Genomic DNA, 23,652 nt, shown 5'->3' with positions numbered 1-23,652 from the left:
TGGGGCAGTGCCTTCCATCTTCTTCGTTTTCTTAGCAACTTCGTAGAATATGCTTGCTAGTAACAAACTTCACACTATATTGTGATTACTGCAGCAGGTTCAGCATATTTCTCAATTTTAAAAATGTTACCCAGATGGATTATGTTTTTAAAACGTTCATACTGTTTTATAACTATGAGCTATAATGAAAGAATGTTGGTGAGTAAATGTGAAAATACTGGATCAGTTCATTTTCCTCCACAGGCAGTCTGCTATTGCTGCTTCCTGTGATGTTCTCACTAAGTAAAGAAATCTGCCACTGATAGGAAAAACAATTTTAGAAACGGCTAACGAAATGGAAATGTCCTTTCCATTTTCTGAAATAGCTTTTCCACAGTTTTTTAAATACACAATTCTATACTATTTAATATGGGGTTTGTACAGACGTAAGGGCAGCAAAAATAAGATTGTAATGATTTGGAAAATCTGTTCCTATTCAAGTAAGCATATTTTTTAACATTGTGCTACTATCCTTCTATTAAACATAGGCAGTGAATATATCCAATACTTATTGTCCTGTGTAGGAACCATGTAGTTGGAAATGATCTAACAGATCATGTATCCAGCCTCCAGTAGTTCCACAAATTATCTTCACCTTAAATTATCTTCAATAGAGGCTCATCTAATCCCTACCATAGGGCTTTAAAAAAAATTAAGCACAAACAAACAAAACTAAAAATATGCAAATACTTTAAAGGCACAATTATAGGGTCAGTACAGATAACCACTCCTGCCAGCCTAGCAGTTCGAAAGCATGTCAAAGTGCAAGTAGATAAATAGGTACCGCTCCGGCGGGAAGGTAAATGGCATTTCCATGCGCTGCTCTGGTTCTCCAGAAGCGGCTTAGTCATGCTGGCCACATGACCCAGAAGCTGTATGCCAGCTCCCTTGGCCAGTAAAGCAAGTTGAGCACCACATCCCCAGAGTCGGCCACGACTGGACCTAATGGTGACGGGTCCCTTTACCTTTACAGATAACCACAATTGATACAGAGGTCATTTAAGATAACCAAATTTCTCTCACTTATGCAGAACCAGAAGGATATGTAATGAAGTCCCACTATATGGTATTATAATATTCCGGGACTTTTGTGGCAGTGTAAAATTTTAAATTATGAGAGGGTTTTCTGAAATAGCTATTGTCTATCTGTTCTTTTACCAGAGTGTGATGTGCAAGTCCTTTAGGTCTTTCCATTTTTGTTAAGTTGAAATATGAGCTGCTGTCAGTAGCCAGGTTGCTAAATCCTTCAGGTATTGAGTACCTGCATGCCCATTCCATAAATTCTACAAAGCAAGTTCAGGAGACATTATAATATTGGTTTTACAGATTTTAGTCCTTTCCTTATAGCCATCAGACCTAAATTTAGAGACCTATGGACATTCCCACGATAAATAGCAGAAGATTTAGGTGAGATTGATTGAAAAGCGGCATAGAAATATAATCAATTAATCATTCACATGAATCACAAAGCAGCTTACAAACAATAAGTAACCAGTTATACCTTCAGAAATCCAGTCTTGCCTCCCTGGGGCATTTGAAGTCTTTTGTAGCTTCCTTGGGAAATTTCTGCAACTTGCAGTACCTATTGCAATAGTTTGCACAAATAAGGCATATTAGAGACTTCAGGTGTTGTGCTGATTGTTCCGTTTCTGTAACTTGAAACTGATTGAGTTAGCACAACATCAGCGAGAGATCGTTGGAAAGTCTTAAATCAAAAAGACTTGGAGAACGGTGGTAAATTGCAGATTGAAATCAGAGTTTCCATCCTTGTGTAAAGCAGAGGAAAATTGGGTTTGTATAATTGAATGGCTTGGAGCCAGCATTATAGTAATGCTTCATGCTCAATATCCATATTACAAAATGCTAGCATAATGTGTTTGCGTGGGCAGCAGAGACTCTACGTGCAGTTGAGTGCTGAGAAGAAAAAGTAATATGATCAGTGTGATTAAATAAATAGCATTTGATACGTCAATTACAGTGGCTTTGCTTGTGGTTGCTACTTTACATCTTTTTTCCTGTATCTCTTGCGTCTTAGGTAGAAGCATTGCATTTCGTGGCGAACGGGGCAGTGATGAACCAGCCATTGAAATGATAAAGGTGTCTCACTTGAAGTAAGCAGATTGGCCAGGAAAAGTTGATGTGTTGAATTGTGCTAGAATAATCCAGTACCTACAGTGCATTTCTTTCTGTAGGAGGAAGGCAGTTGAAGAAACGTTATTGAAATATTGAGCAAACAAATCCAAATGTACTGATGTGTGCCACTCAAATACATTAGGCTTTTCTTCAGTGCTATGCTTATGAACTAGGACAGGGAGTTATTGCTGTAATATTATACCAATCTTCCCCCTTTTCCATTTCTCCCAGAAGCAGTTCAGACATTATTTCGAGTTGCTTCCTGCACTGGTAGCAAGCTAGTATCTCCTTTCAAGGGGGAAGATCTGAAACCAGGAAGATCAAGTATTTTCTAAAGACTGGAGTAAATTTGTAAACAGTTAAAGTCTTTGGCAGGGATGTAATGACACTTGTAATGTGGAATTATTTATGGTAATTATGGTTATATAATAGATGGATAATGGTAGAAGATGCAGCAAATTTAAATTTAAATATAGAACCCATGGAGGGAGGGAAGGAGATCTGAAGGTTCGAAAGAACCTTGTATTTTAATGTTTGAAATGGTTTTGTTTTATATGTATAAAATTATCAAAAACTCAATAATACATACATACATATGTGTGTGTGTGTGTGTGTGTGTGTGTGTGTGTGTGTCTCCTTTCAAGGTTGGAATTACAGCCTATGCAATCACTCCCTGACTCTTCCTCCTCTTTCCATTAAACATATGCAATTTTTGAAAACGTTGACATCCTGAAAAAAGTTTTGTTTTGTTTTTTAACCAAGGAGCGTGGGATCAATGCTTGTTGCAGCAACCATGCTTTGTGCAGCTCCCATTCAGTTCAATAGCACTTCTAGGCTACTAGGAAATTCTCTTACATATGTATAATGCTGTAAATAGCTTCTTTTTAAAATTTCAGACAGTATTTGGCAGTAGTATTTAAAGACAAACCTCTGGAATTATGGGATATCAGGACTTGTACTCTTCTCAGAGAAATGTCAAAGAATTTCCCTACAATTACTGCTTTGGTAAGGAATGAATTCAGTCAGCTTCTCATCAAATAACTAATTCTTACATACCTTCTTGCTTTCAGAATGGTGTCTGTCCACTAATGCTAGAAGCCTTTCACCCTAGGTGGTTGGACTAGATGACTCTATAGGTTTCTCCCAACTCTACAATTCTGTGATTCTCCCAATGTAAACAGCCAGTAAGGAAATGGGACTTGACTTGCATATTGTTAGCTTTCATAGCATTTTTAAAAATCTCTCTCATGCATGTAACACTGAATCTAATTTAGGGTTGGTAAATAATATCTTAAGATGTGAACAGTCATGACTTCTGTTCTTCCAGGAATGGTCGCCTTCTCACAACTTGAAGAGCTTAAGAAAAAAGCAGCTTGCAGCCCGCGAAGCTATGGCCCGGCAAACAGTGGTATCAGATACAGAACAGAGCAGTTTGGAGTCATCGGTGATCAGGTGTCAACACTATTCTCAATTAAAAACCACACCAACTTCTCCTTTGATTATTTGTAAACATTAGCACTGCATTTTGGATTTACAGACATTTATCAATGTTGTAATTTAAATGGGCTGACCTTTAAGAATCTTTGTACAGTGAAAGTAACAGTAGGTGGCAAAGCATGTGTCAGAATCTGATGCCCTGCATTACTGTAGCATGTAAATTGAAGCCCTGCATGTGTGAAAGAGATTATATGAATAGATCAGCTTCACTTTAATTTGTTGGTTTTATCATGGGCCTCCAGACCATGCCCTGGAACTAGGGACCAGAAACTGAAGGCAGTTGTTTCTTGCCTCCTTTAAGCTAATTGTATTTGATTCTTTATGTTGCTTTCATTAATAGACTACTTAGGGTGGAATTCAACATTGCCCTGAGTTGATAATTCTGTCTGGCAAACAGAAGTGTGTGCACTGACTGAACTATTTCCTCTCCCCCACATGCACTGTTTTGGGGGTTCACTTGACCTTCCAGAGCAATATCTGGGGATGGCATGCAAGCAAGGAGAGGGGGGCAAGGACAAGTAGGACCTCTTGTGCTGGCTTCTGTTTGTGCTGCTTATAATTGCAATGTTTGAATTAAGATACAGCTTTTTTCTAATTACACAATGCATATACGTACAGTATGTTTTCATTTAATAGTGTAAGTGTAATTTGAGTGAATCTGATCATTTTGAAAATAAAAATCACCAGTTGGCTTCTCTTTCAAAGCTTATTGCAGGAAGCTGAGAGTAAATCGGAGCTGAGCCAGAACATTTCTGCCCGGGAACACTTCGTGTTTACAGATACTGATGGACAAGTTTATCATTTGACAGTAGAAGGGAATTCTGTCAAAGACAGTGCAAGAATTCCTCCTGATGTAAGTTCAGTGCTATATTTCTAACTTTTTATTCCTTTTATAGATTTTTACAAAACGGCTTCCAACAACATACAGCAAAAAGTACCAATTTTTTCCCTTTCTTTTTTTAAATAGTAAACTTTATTAGTATTTTCCACACAACAAAAAATGAAAAATAAAAAATAACAATTCACAAAAACATAAATATGAAAAACAAATCCAAATCTTACAAATTAATAGTATAAACACTTAAAAGGAAAACAAACGTTGACTTCCACCAATTCCACAGCACCTCCTTTACCTCTCTTCCTGTTTTCCTTATCATCTCGATCCTAGCATCTAAATATATATCCCTCTTTCTTATCCTTTCACTTCACAAGGTTATTCCAGACTCAGCCAGACTTCTGTCCTCGAACCTTGTCTTTTAAGGTATTCATTTAGGCACTCCGATTCCTTTTTCACTACACTTTTTGGTTTTTGTCTTATTATATCTGTCAGTTTGGCTAACTCTAAGTATTCTGAAAGGTTACATAACCATGCTTTCCTAGTGGGTAACTGATTCCCTTTCCAATACTTAGCCACCAGAATTCTTGCTGCAGACGTTGCGTATAAGAAAAATTTAGTTTTATCTTTTGGGACATCATCGTTTAATGTTCATAAAAGGAATGCCTCTGGCCTTTTACTGTATGATATTCTTAGTATTTTCTTTATTTCTTCATGGATCATGTTCCAAAATTTCCCAATTTTAGAACTAAGGGTCATGCTTAGCATCACCGGAAAGAGCACTGAAGAATATAACAGACTAATCTTGAGGCAAACATTGTTAGTTTGACCCAACGACTCCAGTAGCCATGTAATGACTCTGGTATGCACAAGGAACTCCATGCCAGCACGATTTGGAATCTATTATCTCTGGCAGCAGAACTAAGAATACAAAATCTTTTGCTATGCTGTCCCAATGTCTCCAGTAGGATTACTTGTTAAAAACACTTCAGAATCTGCTTTCTTCCTTTGCCTTCAGATTAGTAGCGTGCCTAAACACACACTCTTTAAGTCATAGTTATGCATATGAAATGCTGACCTCCTGTGGTCACATAAACAACTTTTCATTGCTGAAATGTTCTAAATTATAGCCCTTGGCTCATCCCTGAAGCTACTCACATTTGACAAATCCCATCAACCTTTACCATCTCTACATGATTTGCAGCTTCACTGTCAGTTCTTAAATATTTTCAAACAGAATATTTAGTTTTCTGGTTCTTTGCTTTCAAATCCAAGTAACAAAAGGAGCTTCTAAATTAACCCCAGAGGCTAGTTTCCCGCCTTACTGCCCATTTATTATTTGACCACTAAACAATTGTAAACCTGACATCAAGAACCCCATTTGTCTTCTAAAGTGCCTGGATTTTTCTAAGCAAGACATGAAGTCATCCTTGCAGTAGCACACCATGTGTATTTTTGCCTCCAGGCATTTGTAGGCTAAATGATTGTTTAGCTTCCAAATGCCATCATGTCGCAGTAAAACTGATCCCCCTCTTTCAGGGGAGATGAATCGTGCCACAAAAGAGGACATTCTTGGCCCAGCACAACATTTCACTCTGAAAGTCTTCATTTGTTCTTTTTCATTGCTTTAAAGCTTTACAAATCTTTTAGAGATGCTTTTCTCATGTGGTGTTGCCCTCCTTTATATAGGTCAGCAATCAAGATATTTTAAAAATCCTTCTGTTCGAACTGTCATGGTGTCTGTTTTCAGATAATGTGACAGCTATCACAAAGAGTGACCTGCTGTTATAAATCCAGCCTCCGATGGCTTTAGAAATATGTCAGATTATGGACTGGGGAGATGAAGAAAAATAATGGCAAAACTCCTGTATTTTGTGGGGTTTTTTCTTTGGGGTTTAGTAGAAAATTATCTGTTACAAATAGAGATGTATAATATATAAATGTTGAAGCTACTTCAACAACCTTTTATGTGAATGTCATTGGTAAAGGAGGGGGTTATTCAAGTGATAAATAATCTATTTTACATTCTGTATGGATAATGCTTTGTGTCCGTGCAGAGGCATACATATAATTAGAGAGCATACATGTTCTGCTGTTAACAAATCACTTAACATCAGTGGATTCTTAAGTGCATTTACTTGATTGTGTGTAGATACGTCTTCATTTTTGTATTATGTGCAGTATAGTGCTAAACAAATAAATAAATTGTGGTTCACGAGTAGTTTGAGGGTCAGAACCTGGCTCTCTGTTTTCCTCTCCCAGCTACATTATAAAATAGTTCATCTTAAGCAAGTAGATTTGTCAGGGAGGACCTTTTATTCAGTTACAGGATTAAAAGAAAAGGTAACTGAGGTTGACTGCATATTCGACCTTGGCTTCTCTCTTCCCTAAAGCAAACATACAGTTGCTTCCCCATTGATCCTTTTATTGACATTTGTGCTTTAGCATTTGGAAGCTTTCATTTTCAAACCAAGGAGGAAAAAAAACCACAACTCTACAGTGTAGTACACATATTCCTGAGCTTTCAAAATATAATATAAAAAAAATAAGATTCTGGCCTCAAAACTATATTAATGTTGTTTTTAGTGGCCTCTCTTGTATAACAATGGAAGAATTTGACTTACTCTTTTTTGGTATGAGGTCAAAATACTCAGCATGAGTTGGCACAACATCACAAAGGCTAGAAATCAACCACATAGTTGATAATAAAAAAGCAATGGCTTAGATCCTAAAGCAAATTTGTTTAAGAAAGTTCACAGAATAAAAGTTTCCCACCCCTTGCAGCATGCTACTCCCACAAGCTTCTTCAGACAGTTGTGCAACCCTTATGCTCAATGTGAGTGGAGTTCGGGGCAGTTTGGAATGATTCCCACATCCCCCAGCATCCATGCTGGATTCCACAATGATCAGAAGAGCCTTCTCACCCTCCGAAGAGGCTTTGCAACAGGGAGCAGGAAGAGTCTACAGAAGAGACTTTCCTTCCATGAACTTTCTTAAGCTAACTTAATTTGGAATGCAAGCCTGGTTTAACTGTTTTATAAATGATTGATTGGTTTATACTGCCACTTATGCCTACTTTGTGTAGTTTCTGTTTCACAGCTTTAATCTCTGCTTTTTAAATCTTTGCAGGGAAGCATGGGCAGCATAACATGCATCGCGTGGAAAGGAGATATCTTGGTCCTGGGAGATGTTGATGGAAATTTGAACTTTTGGGATTTAAAAGCCAGAGTATCCAGGTAGTGATCTGTTAAACAACAACTACCAAACAAACCCCTTCAATGAAACCTAATTTACACATGACTCAAGTGATTGCTCCCCAAAAAGTCAGAGATTGAGGTGTGGAAAGTCATTTTCTGTGAATCAACAATCCCGTCTGCCCAGGAAAGCTCCTCTACACATATACCTCCAGAATCTTCCTGACATTTCTGGAAAATGCCCAAACCACATGGGTTATGTTTCACAAAAATGGCTAACCATGCACATACATAGGAGTTCAGTGCTATATTTACTTCTTGCTGGCAACTACTCTACCAAGTAATAGAGAAAGTGGATCTAATTCATAGCATGTGTTTGAAATAATTCTAATTTTTGCCACAAAACCAGGTCAGACCCAAGTTGTCTATGAGCACACTAGCCATACAGCTTTCTTTTTACAAAATACGGGTCCAGAAGGATTGCCACACAAATACTGGGATTGTGTACGTAATAAGCTGACATGATGCTGTTGCTGTAGTGATGCTTCCTGAGGCGGTTTTGGGGTGGCACAACCAGTGTGGCAGCACAGGGTGCTGTGCTGCAGGGACCCCCACAACAATACTGCAGAACGGAGCGAGAGAGGTTGGGGGGGGTGTCAAATTTTAGCATCATGCTGCTGAAATTTAAGAGCCCAAAGCCCACCACTGATGCGTCACTCGTTTGCTATGTATTTAATCAAAATAAGAATATTTGTAGAGGGGCGTAGTGGTGGTTTAGATGACAAGTTCTCCTTATGATTCCATTTAGATGGAATACTTCCAGTTAGATGGTCTCTGAAGTTTAGTTCTTCAGTCTGTCCTTAAGGTAAACTCAAGGGGGAAATGTACTATTTGTGCCCTATCTTTTCCTTTCCAGAGGCATCCCCACACACCGAGGCTGGGTGAGGAAGATACGCTTCGCCCCTGGAAAGGGAAACCAAAAGCTAATAGCAATGTACAATGATGGAGCTGAAGTTTGGGACACAAAAGAGGTCAGTACCAATTTTGCTTTACTTGTCTGAATTGGTTCTAAACTGCAAGCATAAAATGATGCTTACTTGTGTCACAAAGGAGATTTAATTTTTCTTGGCTCTTTCAAACTGCTACCAGCTGCTTAGTTGGTTTTGCCTAGATTTTTCAGCCATTAAAGTGTTGCTAAACTAATTGGGTGAAATCCAGCATCAGTCATACTCTAAGCAGAGCCAGTGAAATCAATGGACTTGAGTAATTGTTTTATTGTGTTTATTATTTATCACAGATGCATTTGCTGCCCTGGGCTCCTTTGTGAAAAAGTGTGGGATATATATTTACTTGAATAAATCAGTCTATCAATTTCAGTGTATTTAATTTGTCTGATTTTCAGACCAAAGGCTCTTGGAAGTTAAATACATTCCACGTAAAAATACAACCAAGCATGACAACGACAGTTATTGAATGATGGCTTGCCCTTGTTTTTTCAATACTAGAGTTTTGCTTAACAGGCATTGTGCCCTGTTCAGACACATCACTACTATCTTGACTAGATTTAATTGAATAGAGAAGCTTCAAATTCAGCCACAAGGGTGGGAGGGAGAACCAAGCATTACTAATTACAGTTGAATGTATGTGTGGTGTTAAATTTAATTTTTTTAGATGTTTATAAAACAAAAGTAGCCCAGTAATATTTGCAATAAGGACTGACAGTAGTAAAGTGGAAAATATTTAAAGCATTTATGAAGTCACAGTAACGCTGCCACATATTAGCTGGCAGGCTTTTACATTTTAAATTTTGTTTTATATAATTGACTCTAAAGGACAGCCTTTCTCCCTTGCCTGATTATATTACTGAGAATCATGGAAACAAAACATAATTTCACTGTGTCTGTACATGGAAAGGGAGACCACTTCATCTTCTAAAGCTAAAATATGTTGCATTTTTTTTCAGGTACAGATGGTGAACAGCTTAAGAACTGGAAGAAATGTCAATTTTAGAGTACTTGACGTTGACTGGTGTACCTCTGACAAAGTGATCTTGGCATCAGATGATGGCTGCATTAGAGTGCTAGAGATGACAATGAAATCAGCATGTTTTAGAATGGATGAGCAAGAGTTAACGGGTATGGACAAAGGCTAAGCAAATGCAGCTCAGTTCTTTATTAGATTGCATTCGTTTGGCACATGAAGTGATCGACAGAGGAGTGTTCCCTGTTCAAATAGCCAGAGGATGAGATAGATGCATATATATATTTTTTACCAGGATTGTGGAGTCAGAAGAACTGAAATGTTCTTGACTTCAGGCAGGAAGCTACCACTAGCTGTTTTCCTGCCAGTGGTAGCGGCAAAGGCTCCAAAACTGAGTGTTCACAATAATATTAATGTTACAATATATCAGCCTTAAATGACTACTATACTTCATAACAGCACTTCAGAATGAAATGAAGAATGTTTCTTTGTTGACTATGTATTCTACCTTTTAAAATTATTATTAAAAAATAATTGGCCCATTCTGAGGTCCTTTCTCTGGTTTACTATCGAAACAGCCAGAATCCCAACAGTGTGTGCTTTGAAATCTATCTGATTTACTTGTTTAGACATTGCACTGTACAAGAGTTTAATCATTGTACTTTGGCGATTACTCAATATTTTTGTTATTAGTATCGTGACAGGGCACTTTCCTAAAGATACTTATACACAAAGGTGTATGCAAGCTCCATGTTTAAAATAAATTGCCATCTTCTATTCAGCAGATTCAAGAGGTATTTCAGCCCATATTTTTTTGAAAAATTATATTTCTTGAGTATGTGTTGGAGTACATCATTAATTCTCTTTGCAGTGTAAAATAATGCTGCTTCCCACTCTCTGCTATTTTATTAGACTGTCAGTGTGATTTTTAATAATAAATAATAATAATAATAATAATAATATCTATTACTATTCACGGTCTTGCATTTTGAGTCAGATTCAGATTTTCTGTTGTATATTTACTATCAGATATCCCCTGGAAACACAGACAATTCTGTGACATAGCTTGTGCTGTTTCTGCAGAATGCATCTTTCCCCTCCGTGCTCCTGCCTTTTCATGAGCTACTTTATAATTCCTCTAGTCCTATCTAACTATAAGTATATCCACTTGGTTTTTATCATCACTGCTCAGGTCTTTATTTAAATTGTAGTTAATGCCCTAGAACCAGAGCAGCAGAACTGTATGATTCCAAGGAAAAATTACACTTTGGAGCTCTTATGTACTACCGAGAAATAATCTGCCTCAAATCTGTGCTGGACTTTGTTAAGCCATGCCCCTAAACTATGCATTTACTTCTTTAACAAAAATTTGATGGAGGAGATCCAAACCAGTTACCTTTTCAGATCAGTTTTTGAAACCCAGACTGCAGTATGCCTGCAAGCCAAATATTTCCAGTGAAGCTAAGCATTGACAACCACAAACAAAAGAGAAAACCAGTCATGATTCCCAGGGTATGCACTCAAAATCACACCAGTCCATATTACGGTCTGTGCAATGGCAACAATTCTGGGGACTGCAGTTCTTCCTGGAACACTGTAATGAAAACAAGCCTTCTCATACTCCATTGCAGATGCACTGTAAGCAAGCACAGATCCCAAGTTCTTTAATATCAGATTGCCTAACAACAGATTTTCTTTCTTTTTTCTCCCTTTTTTGTTTCTAGAACCTGTGTGGTGCCCATATCTACTTGTTCCAAGAGCTTCCTTAGCATTGAAAGCATTTTTGCTACACCAACCGTGGAACAATAAATACACTCTTGATATTTCACATATGTAAGTCTAATATATATTATTATATTGAAACGCCTGCTTTTTATAAAATGGCAACATGCCCACTAACTGTTTAGGGGTATGTGGGTGGGTAATAAAACCCAACTACTTTCCATTTAAATACTTGAATTTTACCCATCTAGAAGTGATAGTTAAACATCATTTTAGTGTATCCATCCATGGGCAAAGTATATTCTCTCCTGTTCATGCATGAATAATCCACTGGTTCCTTGAATACATGCACATATAGAGCTTCAATGTATTGAAGTACAAATAAATGCAATTTGGTTCAATTTGGACTAGCCCTAAGAAGTGCTCCTGAGAGAAACCCACTTATTTCAACTGCAATTGCTCTTGATTATTTTTGATTTGATTATTTAATTTTTATACCGCTTAATATATTAAAATATATCTAAGTAATATGCAAAACACTGAATTCTGAGCACAGCCATGCTCTTCATCAGATTGGGATGTTTCATCTGAGACTGGATATTTTTCTATTAAATCAAATGTTTGCTTTGCAGAAATTATCCAGAGAATGAAAATGTTAAAAATCTGCTACAGGAACAGTTGCACTCACTGTCAAAGTAAGCATATTTCAGTTTGTGTTATGCTACTAAAATGCATTAACATTGTTTTCTTTTGAGTTCTCCTCTGTTTCTCTCCTATATGCATCTTGACAGATATTAATGTGGCAGTAATCTTTAAGTTCATATTTCTTATCAGATCTAGTCACACTGTTAACTTCAAACCTATATTGACTGAAATCCTATACATGCTAGCCTCAGAATAACTACCATTCAATTTAATGGAGTGTCTTCTGAGTAGTGTATAAGACTGCATTGCAGACAAGGAAACTTTTAGAACAGTTTTATATTTTTACTTTTTGTGTTAGTACCACTGCTGACAGTCATATTGATCTGGAAGCCAAATTAGTGTTACGGATTGACAAAATAGTTTAGTGTGATGCGGAATCCATGCTGGCACATACTACATGTACTTAAATACAGTTTTAATCCATGACTCAGCTTTATCACATCCAAAATTTGCCATACGTTTCAAGCTTACTTTTCCTTTTAAAATCCACAGCATCCCCTTAATAATAAATGTTTCCACAAAATACTGGAGGGGCTATGGGAACATATTTTCATATATGCCAAGAATATAGTACCATTAATGAGTTCTGGAGGCAAACCATTGATGAAATTATGCCCTAGAATTTTGTACTTGTAGCTAAATCAGCAGTGTAATGTCTTTTTAGACATCCATCCTTTTGTCTTGCTAGCAGCAGTACTAGAAATAGCATACCAGCAGGAGAATCTCATTGGGATTCTAGTGCAGTAAAACACTGATATTGACAAGCATACAAAACAGCTCCATGCTTCTAATTGAATGGCTATGAATCACCAATTAAAGAGTACAAATTATCTGATTTGTAAATGAGTCATTGGTTGAATGGTTTTGTAAAAGATGGATGTCATTCTGTATAAATAACTTAAAACCTGTAATAGTGATATACTGACTCCACAGGAACACAGGAACACAGGAAGCTGCCTTATACAGAGTCAGACTATACAGAGTCAGACTATCGGTCCCTATAGTTCCATATTGTCTACACTGACTGGCAGCAGCTCTCCAGGATTTCAAACAGGAGTTTTTCCAATCCTACCTAGAGATGCCAGGGATTGAACCTGGGACTTTTTGCATACAAAGCTCCCTGTCAAGTTTCAGTGGTTTCCTTTTAAGTAAAAACAACAACCACCTGCAGTATCTAGGTTGATGCACATAATGTGTCTGAATGTGTTTCGTAGCAAGATATGAAACTATAAACTATAAATTATCTTTTCTTAGTGACATCAGGAAACTTTTGCTTGATCCAGAGTTCACCCTCTTGCAACGATGTCTATTGGTTTCAAGGTAACAGAGAACTTAAGTCGAAAGCACAATCCCTGTTTTGCAAGTAATTTGTCTGTAATCCTTAGCCTGGTGATCGGTATTTTTGTTTAAAACCAATAGGGCTATTAGAGCATGCTTTCTGTAACAGAATCAGCATCCCTGTATAAATGATAGGTACAAAGGGGTATGTTTCTAATAAAAAAATCATTTGAAGTTCTGTATTTGATGGTGTTATTTATAAAGTTATGTACAGTAAAAGCTTTTCAGTCTTTAACTACCTGTCAAATCACCTTTAACCCTTTTTGTGTGACTTCATATACCGTATTTTTCACCCTATAGGACGCACCGTCCCATAGGACACACCTAGTTTTCAGGGGGGGAAATCAAGTAAAAAAATATGATTCCCCCCCCCCACAGCTCTGGACCTTCTCCCTGCTTTTGTGGGAGGTGGCGGAATTCCCCCACCTCCCGCAAAAGCCCACAGGAGCCCAGCATGACTCCTGCGGGCTTTTCGACCAGGAGGGAGAAGGGACTGAAACGGCCAGTCAGTCCCTTCTCCCTCCTCAAGGAAAAGCCCCCAAGAGCGGCATGCTCTTTAAAGGGTGCGTGGCTCCTGCGGGCTTTTCCCCATCTCCCGCAAAAGCCCGCAGGAGGGAGAAGGGACTGACTCAGCCAGTCAGTCCCTTCTCCCTCCTCGGGGAAAAGCCCCAAAAGCGGTGCGCTCTTTAAAGGGTGTGCGGCTACTGCAGGCTTTTCTAGGAGGTGGGGGAATTCCCCCCCCCCCTTGTAGAAAAGCCAGCAGAAGTCGCAGAGCCCCTTTAAAGAGCACACGGCTTTTGCCTGCTTTTGCGGCAGGTGGGGGAATTCCCCCATCTCCCTCAAAAGCCCACAGGAGGCGCTGCTTTCCCCACCGCCAGCCTCAAAGCCGGGTTGGAGAGTAGCGGGAAGGTGTCGCGCGCCTTCCTGCTGCCCCCCATCCTCTGGGGCTGGCGATGGGGGAAGCGCTGCTTTCCCCACCGCCAGCCTCAAAGGTAGGTTGGAGAGTAGCGGGAAGGCATCGCGCGCCTTCCTGCTGCCCCCCATCCTCTGGGGCTGGCGATGGGGGAAGCGCTGCTTTCCCCACCGCCAGCCTCAAAGGCAGGGTGGAGAGTACCGGTAAGGCATCGCGCGCCTTCCTGCTGCCCCCCATCCTCTGGGGCTGGCGATGGGGGAAGCGCTGCTTTCCCTGCCGCCAGCCTCAAAGAGCAGACTCTCCTGGCTTCGCGTTGCTATCGCTGAAGCCAAGGAGCCTGCATTCGCCCCATAAGACGCACACACATTTCCCCTTCATTTTTGGAGGGGGAAAGGTGCGTCTTATAGGGCGAAAAATACGGTATTTACTTGTGCAAGATACATCATCTGGAAAGCATACATCAAGGTTTGGGACTTGCCATGTCAGAATGCTGGTATGAGATTGTGTGTCTGAACATTCTTGCCTGTAGAAAACCAGCATGTTAATTTAATTTTCTGTACATGTGGGGGAATAGTAGAAAGGACCATCAGTAGTAGCCAAAGGAGGCTTGCCCATTCGAGCTAATAGGGCACTGCTCCACCAACCTCAAACTGCTCTCAGTCAGCCTCCACCTGCCCACCTTCCTATTTACAACCAGTCCAGGGAGAATCACTGCATGGTGCTGTCCCTCTGGAACTCAGCAGGGAGGAAGTTGGAGGCAAGTAGAATTAGTTAGGTCCACCTGTCATTGGTTCTGGCTCTACTTACTGGTGTACTCACTGTCTTCTGCCCTACTAGCTCCAGCAGGCACCAGCCACCACTGGTAGCATCATAATCCCAAGTGGCCTATATTGCTGCTTTTTGTCATTACGTAGCAATTAGCATAAGAAGAGCACTGCTAGATCAGACCAAAGTTATATCCAGTCCATCATCCTGTTCTCACAGTGGCCAATTAGATGCCTATGGGAAGTCCACAAGCAGGACATGAGCGCAAAAGTGCCCTCCCCACTTGAGATCCCTAGCAGTTGATATTTAGAGGCATAATCCCTTTGATACTGGCTACAGCCATCCTGATTAGTAAACATTGATAGTCATATTCTCCCTGAATTTGCCTAATCTCCTTTTAAAGCTGTCCAAATTAGTGGTCTTTACTTCCATTATATGCAGTAAATTTTATAGCTTGGATATGCACTGTGTGATGAAGTGCAACCTTTTGTCTGTCCTGAATCTTCCAACATTCAGTTTCATTGTATAAGCCTTGGATAGGAAGGAAAACCTCTGTCTGCTTCTCTATACCATGGTTTATTTTGTACACTTTTTACATGTTGTCGTTCTCAACTAAAAATCCCCACTGTTGTGACCTTTCCTCATGGGGAAGATTGTACAGTGCAGAACCATGTGGTGTAGCGGTTAAAGTATTGGACTAGTATCTGGGAGACCAGGTTTCAAATCCCCATTCAAGCCATGAAGCTCACCTTGGAGCAGTCATCACTCTCAGCCTAACCTACCTCCCAAGGTTGTGAGGATAAAATGGGGAGAAGTACAGTATGTCCACCGCCTTGAGTTACTTGGAGGAAAATGGGTTATATATATCTGATAAATAAATTGCCTATTTTCTGCATTACTTCTTTGTGTTGCTGATGGTGAATATAATGACAGTCGTTTTATTTTGCCAGGCTGTATGGAGATGAATCTGAACTGCATTTCTGGACTGCTGCCGCCCATTATTTGCATACTTTTTCCCGAGGGAAACCATTAACTGTAAAAGCTGAAGACACACTGATTCCTCAAGGGAAATCGATCAGTCCACTAGATATATGTTATGATATACTGTGTGAAAATTCCTATTTCCAGGTATTGCAACATTTTAAAACTAAGTCAAATCTCTTTGACATAAAGGCTTTTCTCTTATTCAGAGCTTTTATATTTAAGAGCATGTCTAATTGTTTTTGTTATTCATCCACCAAAATATTTAATTATGTGTTTTTTTAAAAGCAATTATACTGCTTGGTTATAATAAAATCTCTAAGTGGTTTACAAGGAATGTAAATAGATATACAGCATGGTTCAATGTTTGTTGAATTTAGAGAATATTGGTCACTGATCACAGTAGAAATAGTATTTATTTTTTATTTTGCATTTATAGCTACATTGCCCCATAGCCTGTGGCCTGATTTATACCAATTCTGCTCTAAAGACTAGGTGAATTACCATCAAGAGGTTCACTGGTCTTTGTTGTGAATTTGAGGAGCTTTCAGAAACCACTTAACTCCACTAACTCCAATATTCCTGTCTCCTATTGTACAAATGGGTTAAATTTCCAATAACTTAACTTCAATGTCAGGCAAACCCACAGCCTATTGTCAATCATAGACCCAAAGTGATGCAACCTAAATACCTGGATTCATTGGTGGTGTTGTCTCATATGTCTTGTTGTCTGAAAAATCATTCTCACTTTCTTAATCACTTGATTATTTGCAGAAATTCCAGCTTGAAAGGGTCAATCTCCAAGAAGTTAAGAGATCAAATTACGACCACACCAAAAAATGCACTGACCAGCTGCTGCTTTTGGGCCAGGTTTGTGGCACCTAGTTTAGACTTTCTACAGTTGTTCAGTTTATTAGCAGGCTATGAATAAATGAGCGAAACATTGACATTAGGCATCGCTACAATGTAATTTTTGTTTTCTTAAAAAAAAAAGTTCTCAAACTTGTGTGGTGGGTTAGGTATTTCTGAGTGTAAAGGAACCATTGAAAGCTGCATAATGTTTTGTTTTCTCTCTTTCCTAGACTGACAGAGCTGTGCAGTTGCTTCTGGAGACAAGTTCCGAGAATCCCTATTACTACTGTGATTCCTTAAAGGCATGTCTGGTCACAACAGTCACTTCCTCAGGTCCTTCCCAAAGTACTATTAAATTGGTAGCGACCAACATGATTGCAAATGGAAAGCTGGCAGGTGAACTGTTTGTTCTGTTTCTTGAGCTCAAAATAATTACTGAACTGACTTAGGGGTCATGGGGGGAGAGGAGAGGGAGGGCAAGTTCTTTTGTGCAGCCAAAAGCAGCACTTAGTTGGATACCACTCCCAGTTTTGAGAGACGCTAGATGCTTGCAAAATTGCCTGCACCATAGTTAGCTAGGATAAAGTTGAGCTGATTTTATGCTGTGCAGGGACTGCCTTCGTAGATAAAAACCGACGTATCTATACTTTTTTGTGCTAATGAAGCATTAAAAGAAGGGGGATAATAGAGTTAGGAAATCAGCCCTGAGTGCTTACTGGAAGGACAGATCCTGAAGCTGAGGCTCCAATACTTTGGCCACCTCATGAGAAGAGAAGACTCCCTGGAAAAGATCCTGATGTTGGGAAAGATGGAGGGCACAAGGAGAAGGGGGTGACAGAGGACGAGATGGCTAGACAGTGTTCTCGAAGCTACCAACATGAGTTTGACCAAACTGCGGGAGGCAGTGGAAGACAGGAGTGCCTGGCGTATTCTGATCCATGGGGTCACAAAGAGTCGGGCACGACTAAACAACAACAATAGAGTTATAGGTGCAAACACGGCACTGCAACTAAATGGTTTCTTTGAGTCCTTAGAAAGTTTATTTGGGCTCTTTTAAGTGTCTTTCGACAGGATAGAAGTAAATGTTTGTAAGTAATGGAATTTGGGTCAGAGGATAATTGGGCTGCTTGCACTCTCTAGGTAGAAATACTCACAATCTCTTTGAAATTCTCCATGTTTTTAAATTGTGTTTTGTTAAGCTCAGACAACTTCTTTTTCAGAGGGGGTCCAGTTACTGTGTTTAATAGATAAAGCTGCTGATGCCTGTCGTTACCTGCAGACCTACGGTGAATGGAATCGAGCAGCATGGCTTGCAAAAGTAGGCCGTTTTTCCTCAGTCTATCCTGTATGTGTTGCTCCTTGCTAACAAATGTTAAAGCTGGCACACTCTTAGTTCACTCCCAGGAGTGTGAGGGATTTTCAGCTTCAGTGTTTTTAACTCTTGGAGGAGGTAAATTTCACACATGCACATTGTGATGACAGCCTGTTCAGGAAACATCACACTTAAGATTGTTCAGGTTTAACGATACACATCAAAGAGAGTATTGCAGACTTCTGAATAGAAGCAACCAACATTGGGATGGCAGGGGGAGGCTGTTAGCCAATTCCAAGGGAGAAGAGTTGTTTAACCAGAATCATTGCCTTTGGAATTGAGCTGTCTATGACAGCTGACGAGTTGTTTTCCCTCATAATACTGCCAGGTAAGTCTTGCCCATGTCTCCTGATTGGAAACTCATAGATCTCCAGAATTATTATTTTTTAATGCGGTTCAGGCCCAGCTTTTACTTCCAGGTTCTTACTTTTGCCTCCCCAGCTGGTCTTCCTTCACAGTCTTCTTCTGACCTTATGTTACTCTTTGCCTCCAGTTCCTATGGTCTCTCAAGCTCCCTTGTGTTCTTTATTGTGGTCAGACATTTCCCTGACCTTGCCTCTTGTGATGATGTTATTGTTGCTTTCTGCTAGTCCACTTCCTATGCTTAACTGGAACCCTCTTGCTTTTGGGGAAATATGTTTCCACTCAAGGCTCTTGGCAGGACCTGACCTTGGAATTTGTGGTGGGAACACTGGTGCTTTCTGCAGGATGTTCACCAAAACAGTTGTGTGAATACAAATCTATAAGAATTCTCCCCACCCCCAAATGTTGTTTACCAAAAACCTTTTTTAAAAGCTTCCACCCAAAGGAGAGGCAATATAACTGGTATGCAGTATTATGTATATTTTTGTACCTTATTGTGCTTTTTCTTGGCTTCTAAGATTGCTTCAAATATTTCTAATCTGTCGCAGGTTCGTCTGAATCCAGAGGAGTGTGCTGATGTGTTCAAGCGTTGGGTCGATCACCTTTGTTCTCCACAAATCAATCAGAAATCCAAGGCCATCCTTGTCCTCCTTTCCCTGGGTTGCTTCGTGAGAGTTGCAGAGATGTTGCACAGGTCAAATGAGGCGTTTTTTCTTTGCTTTGTTTATTTGAAAATTTACTAGGCATTCCTCAATAGATGTATATACTCAGCGGCATACGTAAAAATACTGTTGTTACAATTTTTGAGGTCAACAACTGGACCATATATACAAACAGAGGAAAACCAAAAGTAGAAAAGACACACATTCAGTTGAGAATTAAAACAGCAATTATACCTAAAAGTCATATCTGAATAAGTTCAAATGCATGTGTTTTCTCTGAGAGAGAGCATCTTAATTTTTCAGTAAGTACCGTATTTTTTGCTCTATAGGACGCATCTGACCATAGGACACACCTTGTTTTAGAGGGGGAGAACAAGAAAAAAAAAATCTCCCCCTCTGCGCAGCGCACCTTCAGCGAAGCGGCAGGAGAAACGGAGCCCCTTCCATTTCTCCTCCCGCTTCGCTGAAGGGGTGCTGCGCAGCTCTCCCACATTGCCTTCACCTACAGTGAAGGCAGCCCGAAGCCTCCAGAGTGCAGCGGGAGTTCCCACTGCGCTCCGGAGGCTTCGGGTTCCTTTCACGGAAGCCAGGAGAGCAGGACTCTCCTGGCTTCGGTGAAAGGAACAGCCTTCCCGCTGCTCACCAAGCCTGTGGGGCTGGCGGTGGGGGAAGCCCGGGTTCTCCCCCCCCCCCAGCCCCAGGGACCACACATTCGCTCCATAAGACACACAGACATTTCCCCTTTAGATTTTTAGAGGGGGAAAGTGTGTGTTATGGAGCAAAAAATACAGTAATCTGATTGGGCTCCAATCCTGTACCCAGTTACCTGGGTGTGAGCTTCATTAAACTTCAGTAGACGTTTATTGTATTGTGCTGCTGTTTGTTTACAGCAAACACATTAAGTGTCCTTTTGTAGCCAGATACATTGTGGTATAAGCATTCATGGATTAGCTCATTCATGTCATTTTCAGTTGGTAGGTAATACAGTGGTTAAGTACTTAATTCGTTCCGGAGGTCCGTTCTTAACCTTAAACTGTTCTTAACCTGAAGCACCACTTTAGCTAATGGGGCCTCCTGCTGCCGCCACGCCCTGGAGCATGATTTCTGTTCTCACCCTGAAGCAAAGTTCTTAACCCAAGGTACTATTTCTGGGTTAGCGGAGTCTGTAACCTGAAGCGTATGTAACCCAAGGTACCACTGTATAGAAGTGTGCGAGCACAGTTGCACACAAACATAACATGTAAGAGAACAATATAAACGCTGGGCAGAGGTCTATGGAATACAAGCATTTTCATGGACTAGAGTCCACTCCATCAAATGCTATGGGGAATCTTCATCTGGCAGATAGATACATGCACGCAAGAGACATAATTTCACGCAGTGGGCCTCAAAAGCTACAAAATGAGTAAACTACTATTTGTATCTCCTTGTTAATGTGTTTGAACTGTTACATTTCTTTAGTCAGTAGAGGCTAGAAAATAGTACTTTTACTTTTAGTGGTGCAAATGCATGTGCTATATAAATTCTTGCTCAGAATTGGGGAGCTGAGCTTGTGACCCTTTCCAGGTTTTGCATTAGAGGCATTCCTGAGTACAGTCGCAAGCCTCTCAACATGCTCTCATAGTGACAGAGAATGTTGTAAGCTGCCTTGCCCTTAAGAATAAAAATCATCTATTCCCTTTTAACAGCATGAGGTATTTTGACAGGGCAGCCTTGTTTGTTGAAGCTTGTCTCAACTATGGCACAATTGAAGTCAACGAAGATGCAAATATCCTTTTTATCCAGCGACTGAATACAAGAAGTCTCTTAAATAGGATTGCTTTGGGGGTTCTGTACTGTGTAATGTGTGTTTCAACTGAATTACTCATTTTGAGAGAAGAAAAAAATATTCATTGTTGACAGAAGGGATAACATTTCCCCCAAAATGATATGGAGGATCCAGGTGATTATAAGCAGAGAGTTCAGTGAAAAATAGCACAAGTAGTATTGGGCATTTTCATGTTCAAGAGCCAAGTATTCCTCTCAGATAGTGCTAGCTTATTTAATTTAATTTAAATTAATTTGCATCACTTTCTAGAGTCATTATGATGACTCTGTTTTGTGGGGGATGGGAGAGAAGAGGTCTGTTAGCTGGTTGTCTGTTTACTTGCTTCACTCTGTGCATTCCTTAACCCACACTTTACAAAAACTCATCCATGCGATATTTGCAGACTATGCCAGAAGCCTGAAGACTCTGGGGTTTAAACAGGCTGCTACTTTATTTGCCTCAAAAGCGGGACCAGCTGGTAAAGATCTATTGAATGAACTTGAACAGCTGAAAGAAGAAGAATGACAGCTCTTAAGCAAACCACTAAAAACTGAGATTTCCCATCAGATGTAATCATCAGTGAAGTAACTCTTTTAAAAGACAATGAAGGGGGGCTTCTTTATGGTGAAAAATACAGTTTGGTCACAGTAGAAATTGGAAATGCTGAATGTCATGTGTGGGCAGAATTTTCTCCTAATTTGTAGAGATAATGAGTTAAGGAAAATGTCTGCATTTCTCTTAAACCAAAATTTAAGTGCTCATAAGAGCTTTTAGCTACTTAAGGTAAAGAAATGATTCATCTTCTGGTGTCTTTGAATGAAAAGTACAGAGCCATTTTGCAACCCCCAAGCACCCATATCACATGATCTGACATTTCCAGCAGAATCTCTTGCATTGATGCAGATGATATTGGGACTCAGTCCTGCACTCTAGCATTCTCTGTGGCTTTGTGAAAGTGAACATACATTTCAGTTTGTACACTGCTTCACTCGTTCCACTAAATATATCACTGCTCCAAGCAACATCTAAGCAGCTTGCTCACTTGATACTGGAGATGACCTGGTATTTCATCTCAAAGTGAGCTTCTTAAAAAGGGGGAGACTCTTTCACCCAAAAGCATGGGAGCTGTGCAATTCCCAGAGCTTGTCTGACCAGTCTTCCTTACCAGTTGAGGAAAAGCTTGGACAAAATTCCCTTTTAAAGCATGATCTCTGTGTATGTCTTCCTTCACCCCCTCCCCAAGCCCACGTGACTAGTAAGCCCTGCTGTGGACTTGCTTGCAGCCACTTGGGTGAGAAAATGTGTCATGGGATCCTGCCTGAGCTTTAGCACGTTGTTGGGATGCTTCCCAAGCATTGTCAGACAAGCTCTGGAATTTCCCAAGTTCTTGCCGTGAAGGAGTTTGGAGGCCTTCAGAGCCAGCATTTGATACGCTTCCTGCTTGTGTTAAGGAGCCAGGCAAGAGACATAGATGAAATTTCAAGTGGACTTGAATAAAAAACATATGAGCTCTGCTGGATCAGACCAAAGACCTACCATCTAGCCCAGCATCCCGTTTTCCACAGTGGTCAACCAGATGCCTATGGGAAGCCCACAAACAGGGCATGAGTGCAAAAATCCATTTAATGCTGGACGTTTATGCAGAAGCCCCCTCATGCTGTCTCCGATTCTGGAGGTTGTATATGGTTATCGTGACTACTGGTCATGATAGCTTTAACCTCCTTTTGTCCAATCCCCCTTTAAAGTTGCTCATTTTGCAAACAAAACTAAAAATAAGAGTATGCTCTCATGTACATTTTGCTGAGCTCTCTTGGCTATTTTAAATGCACCTATAACCCTAACCTATTTTAAATGAAACCAAGGTTAAACTTCTACCAGTTGCGTAATATTGTTTTCTGTTTGGAACTGGGATGGCGGCCCTTTTTCAGAGCCACGTTTCCCTGTGGGGGCAGCCTTGTGGGGCCTGCGTGCCAGTGGTTGGTGGGGCCCAAGGCCATAGTAGGTAGAGCAACAGATAAAACTCTCACCTGTAGTGCAGTCTACATTGCAGCCGTGTGAAAGCCCCACTCCAACTCTTCTGTCCTTGATCATACATTTAGGCAAGCAAGAAACATTATCAAGCTTCAAGGGCTCATTTTTCGTAGTTTTGTGTGTGTTTTTTACAGTCAAACTGTATAAATTTTATGAAATAAATTCCCACCAGACAAACCACTCAAGGTAGCAAGCCAGTGGGGGCCTTGGCCTAAGGAAAGCTCTAAGGGCCAGAGAGGCTTAGAGGGACATATTCGACCTATAGCTTGTAGGTTCTCTCTCTCTGGTTTAGGAAGAAAAGCACAGTTCTATTATTCTAATTCTTTATTTCTCCTTTTGTATTTTGGGCATTATGTGTGTGTTTAATTGCACGCTCAAATACATTCTAATCAGGGCCTGATCTCTTTGTGTCGAAGTTGCCATCCTATTCTGTATACATTAAAGCTTTATTAATGAAAAATAA

At 40.1% G+C, this 23,652-nt stretch overlaps 1 protein-coding gene across 1 annotated transcript in view; it reads left to right on the top strand.

The window, feature by feature from the left end:
- The window catches only part of WDR11 (WD repeat domain 11), a 50,279-nt gene extending 26,627 nt beyond the window's left edge, over positions 1–23,652 (top strand). The window contains exons 13-29 of the mRNA XM_079976624.1: positions 2,075–2,150; positions 3,069–3,177; positions 3,500–3,624; positions 4,375–4,522; positions 7,634–7,740; positions 8,615–8,729; positions 9,662–9,833; positions 11,403–11,511; positions 12,033–12,095; positions 13,360–13,425; positions 16,072–16,249; positions 16,877–16,972; positions 17,185–17,350; positions 18,175–18,272; positions 19,238–19,383; positions 21,040–21,120; positions 21,536–23,652. Of these exons, the coding sequence (XP_079832750.1) occupies positions 2,075–2,150; positions 3,069–3,177; positions 3,500–3,624; positions 4,375–4,522; positions 7,634–7,740; positions 8,615–8,729; positions 9,662–9,833; positions 11,403–11,511; positions 12,033–12,095; positions 13,360–13,425; positions 16,072–16,249; positions 16,877–16,972; positions 17,185–17,350; positions 18,175–18,272; positions 19,238–19,383; positions 21,040–21,120; positions 21,536–21,683 (2,003 nt within the window). The 3' untranslated portion in view covers positions 21,684–23,652. The remainder of the gene's footprint in view (positions 1–2,074; positions 2,151–3,068; positions 3,178–3,499; positions 3,625–4,374; positions 4,523–7,633; positions 7,741–8,614; positions 8,730–9,661; positions 9,834–11,402; positions 11,512–12,032; positions 12,096–13,359; positions 13,426–16,071; positions 16,250–16,876; positions 16,973–17,184; positions 17,351–18,174; positions 18,273–19,237; positions 19,384–21,039; positions 21,121–21,535) is intronic.

Source organism: Podarcis cretensis (genome assembly GCF_951804945.1).
Source record: "Podarcis cretensis genome assembly, chromosome: 5".
Classification (NCBI taxonomy): domain Eukaryota; kingdom Metazoa; phylum Chordata; class Lepidosauria; order Squamata; family Lacertidae; genus Podarcis; species Podarcis cretensis.
Note: the sequence above shows the minus strand (reverse complement) of the source record. Positions and strands in the feature narration are given on the sequence as shown.